Source organism: Synchiropus splendidus, chromosome 14, assembly GCF_027744825.2.
Source record: "Synchiropus splendidus isolate RoL2022-P1 chromosome 14, RoL_Sspl_1.0, whole genome shotgun sequence".
Classification (NCBI taxonomy): Eukaryota; Metazoa; Chordata; class Actinopteri; order Syngnathiformes; family Callionymidae; genus Synchiropus; species Synchiropus splendidus.
Window position 1 is genome coordinate 12,445,642 of NC_071347.1, and position 3,786 is coordinate 12,449,427.

Here is a 3,786-nt window from a genome sequence, read left to right on the forward strand (position 1 = left end):
TTTCAGTGCCTCTTAAAACAGCCTTCTTGCTGTCATACATGCATTTCTTTAAGACTTCCACACTTGTTTAGCTCCAGTTTTGCCAATTGACTAAATGTGAAATTGATCCGTCAGTGCGCCCCAAAATAGGCACTTTTATTGTAACAAAGCGCGTAGAATGTCGGAAAGCGACAGAGAAGATTACAGCCCATAAACGTTTCTCATGTCTATCAAGATCCAAAAAGGAGTCGTGAGCGTCCGGGGGAGCGCGCGCGCGCGCACGCACGCAGCCGCTCGTCACGAGCCGCCTCGCGCTTCAGTCTGCCGCTTTAAGAGCCATTTCCTCTCATTGTGCGGAGTCGTGAGCAGGAAGACGGAAACGAGAGCAGAGCCAGGGGGAGGTCAGCCGTATTTAAACACGATGTGTCGCCTCGCTAACGGACCGCTGCCCGCCTGCAGGAGCGTGGATGCTGCGGACGCCGGTGACCTTCGGCTGGACTGGTGATGGCGCTCAGCGAGCAGACCAGCTGACTATGGAGACCCTTTCAGCCTCGATCGTCTTGACAACTGAAGACTGACCGAATCATATTTGCAATATTGGACAGCACCGACTGACTGAGGAGAGCGACGTCTGGAAGAGCAGGTGCAGCTTCAGGTCCAGCTCATCTGGACTCGACTGCCATATTCCCAAAATGTCATCCACCATCGAGAGGAAAAGCCTGGAAGCCAATGAGTACGTACTTCAAACATCTATTGTTGGATACTACAGTAGGTTTAGCAACGGTTAACAAGAGAGGAGGCCCGAAACATACAGGTGATAATATTTAGATCTAACAAAGCGGAGACACGCAGCATGAAGCGGTGACTTAACGCGCCACGCCGCCAGAACTATGAGAGTTGTTTAGATTCTTCACGCACGAGCTGTCAGATGGTCCACAGCACGCGCACGCTGTCAGTAGCTACTGTAAACTAACATCACAAGTCCATGGCTGATAAACCCGACATTCTGCTGCTCTTCAAACAAAGCGGCAGCTCTGGCTTTATCCCCAACACCGGTGATAAAACCTCTTATTTCCAATTACTGTATAACAATGCAGCTCCTCCCATTTCCACTAAAATTACTGCTTCCTGTACAACTTGTGGTTTCTACTCTTCCACTGTGGGACTTTTTTTTCCTCCTAATCTCACGAAACCTTATTGTAACGCAGCAATAATTTTAATCTAAAATAAGAATTACAACTTAACTACAGCGACTCCTGCTACCATTTTCCCACTAACGTCGCTTTAGTTGTTACCAATTCTGTAATAACTTCAAGTACTTATACAAGGTCACCCACTACCTCCGATGGTTCCCTTTGACCTTCAACCACTATCACTTTGGTGACTTGAACGTCAAGTTTTGTGTCTACATCTGCAACTATACTGCGCAAGTTTTTCAGTGCATTACAGATGTTTTTGAATTGAGAAGATTTCAGGTCAGAGGTCTGGTCACGTGTCCCAGTAATTCTATATTCTGTTCGTGCCCCAGCGTTTTCCACATCCATGAACAACGAGACCATAACTCTTAAAAACCATTGCGCATAGCGTTCCTGTCATTAACTGGTCCAACATTGCCCCCGTGTGACCAAAACTGTTACACTACAACTGGATTGGGCACAAGTAACGTGAGGCTGTATTGTTTAATACGGTTACACGGACGTAGCTTTTCACTTGAATTCATTAGAAATGTGCTTTGAAATGATCGAAATCATATATTTTGTAATAAATATATGTAAATAAAAATCATTGGACTGTTTACCTCAGACCACAACCCATCTGTGAGTTCATCCTTTGGCAGTACAAATGCATCTATTATGCTAAGTTTAAATCATAGATTTTTGATTTTTTTTTAAACTGGACGTTGGCCTGAATCTAATGGGTTATCATTTTATTTGGTGAAGGGAGCCAGTGGACGAGGTCCTCCAGATGCCTCCATCTCTCCTGACTTGTGGTGGATGCCAGCAGAGCATCGGAGACCGTTTTTTCCTAAAGGCCATCGAGCAGTACTGGCACGAGGACTGTCTGAGCTGCGACCTGTGTGGCTGTCGACTGGGAGAAGTCGGCCGTCGGCTCTACTACAAACTGGGACGGAAATTATGTCGGCGAGATTACCTCAGGTTGGTCTTCCTACTATTTATATTTATATTTATATTTATATTTATATAAGCCAGTTGTTTGTTAATACAAATAAAATGGAATTTTTGTTTCAAATCAAATGTAATAAATATTAATAAATAAATATTAATAAATGCAAAACTGACACATTTCAAACAGGTATATCCGTTTTATTGTGTATTGAAGCTAGTGGCTTTATTCTGCTTTTAATAATATTGGCTTCAAAATGAAGCGTCCTTGCTCTAGAGGGCAAAGGTATGGTGTGTTGTGACTAATGTTTTCACATTTGTTTGCCCACCCTCAGACTGTTTGGCCAGGACGGTCTCTGCGCGTCCTGTGAGAAAAGGATCAGAGCCTTTGAGATGACGATGCGTGTCCGAGACAAGGTCTACCATCTGGAGTGTTTCAAGTGTGCCGCCTGCCAGAAACACTTCTGTGTCGGTGACCGCTACCTGCTCATCAACTCGGACATTGTTTGCGAGCAGGACATCTTTGAGTGGACCAAACTCACTCACAACAGCATGGTTTGAAATAAACTGTCGGAGGATTTGGAGCATCTCTATGTCCTCGCGAGAGAAAAACGTTATAAATATACATGTTTGCAGCTCTGTCACGTGTTTTTTACTTGAGAGATCAACATGGTCTGGAATGACTTCATCTCGGTGGGAATTGTTCTAAACTGCACCAGCAACAACTCAGGATTTGATGCTGAGAAATTTTAATATAAACATGCAATATGAATGACCTGCATTACTCAAGAGAATGCAACTCTTGTAAACGTTTTTTTTTTACTATGAAATGCTTTTGCATCTTCTTTGTCCAGTCTGAAACACTGTTGAAGATTGTGCGTTTAATTCCTTTTTGTGGAATTGCAAGTTGAACTATTGTACCACAGAAACGTGAATTTTAATAAACAATAATAATGAAATTTGTGGCACTCTTCTAATGTCGTGAGTTCATAATTTAACTTAAGAAGGCACCATGGGTGCAAACTAGTCAAATCTAATGAAATCGAATCATGAAACAGTATTTGAGTTTATTTAAACAGTGTGCAATTTTCTGAGGCCACTAGATGGCGCTCCTGGTTTAGAAATGATGTGAGGTTTGGTTGAATTAGTTGTTCAAGTCCAATCCTTTCACAGCAGACAGCGCCATCAGGTGGCCTCTGAAAATCAGGATACTGTTTCATGAAACCTCATCCACCCTTCAACACTGGCACAAAATGCCAAAAAAAATGACTTAAAAACCACTTGGCATCCTTGGACCATATGAACATCAAGTCGAATTTTGGTTATTTTTTGAAAAAATTGAACATACGACTGACTCAAAATGCCAAAAAAAAGGCAATTCGAAAAAGGCTTTCGAAAAAGTCAATCATACGTACTCATTCAAAGTATTAGAGAAGGTCAGGTTTGGAAAGGAATTTATGAATACAGAACAGCTCGAAGCAAAATTAGATTAAATGGGAAAATTATAGAATCATTTGGAATAAAGAGATCAGTCCGACTGGGTTGCCCATTGTCAGTGGGGCCATTTGCAAAAAATATAATAAAAAATGAGAAGATTAATTGAATAAAAATAGAGGAGAATGATTGTATGAAAATACTACACTATGCAGATGATACAACAATGGTTAGAGATAAGCAAAGTATT

At 42.0% G+C, this 3,786-nt stretch overlaps 1 protein-coding gene across 1 annotated transcript; it reads left to right on the forward strand.

Moving 5' to 3' along the window:
• The first annotated feature begins 327 nt into the window (after positions 1-327).
• Positions 328-3,014, forward strand: lmo2 (LIM domain only 2 (rhombotin-like 1)). The gene is made up of 3 exons (XM_053886731.1): positions 328-712; positions 1,920-2,135; positions 2,438-3,014. Exons 1-3 carry the CDS (start codon positions 672-674, stop codon positions 2,661-2,663), a joined length of 483 nt encoding a protein of 160 aa, XP_053742706.1. The 5' UTR covers positions 328-671; the 3' UTR covers positions 2,664-3,014.
• Positions 3,015-3,786: the final 772 nt, after the last annotated feature.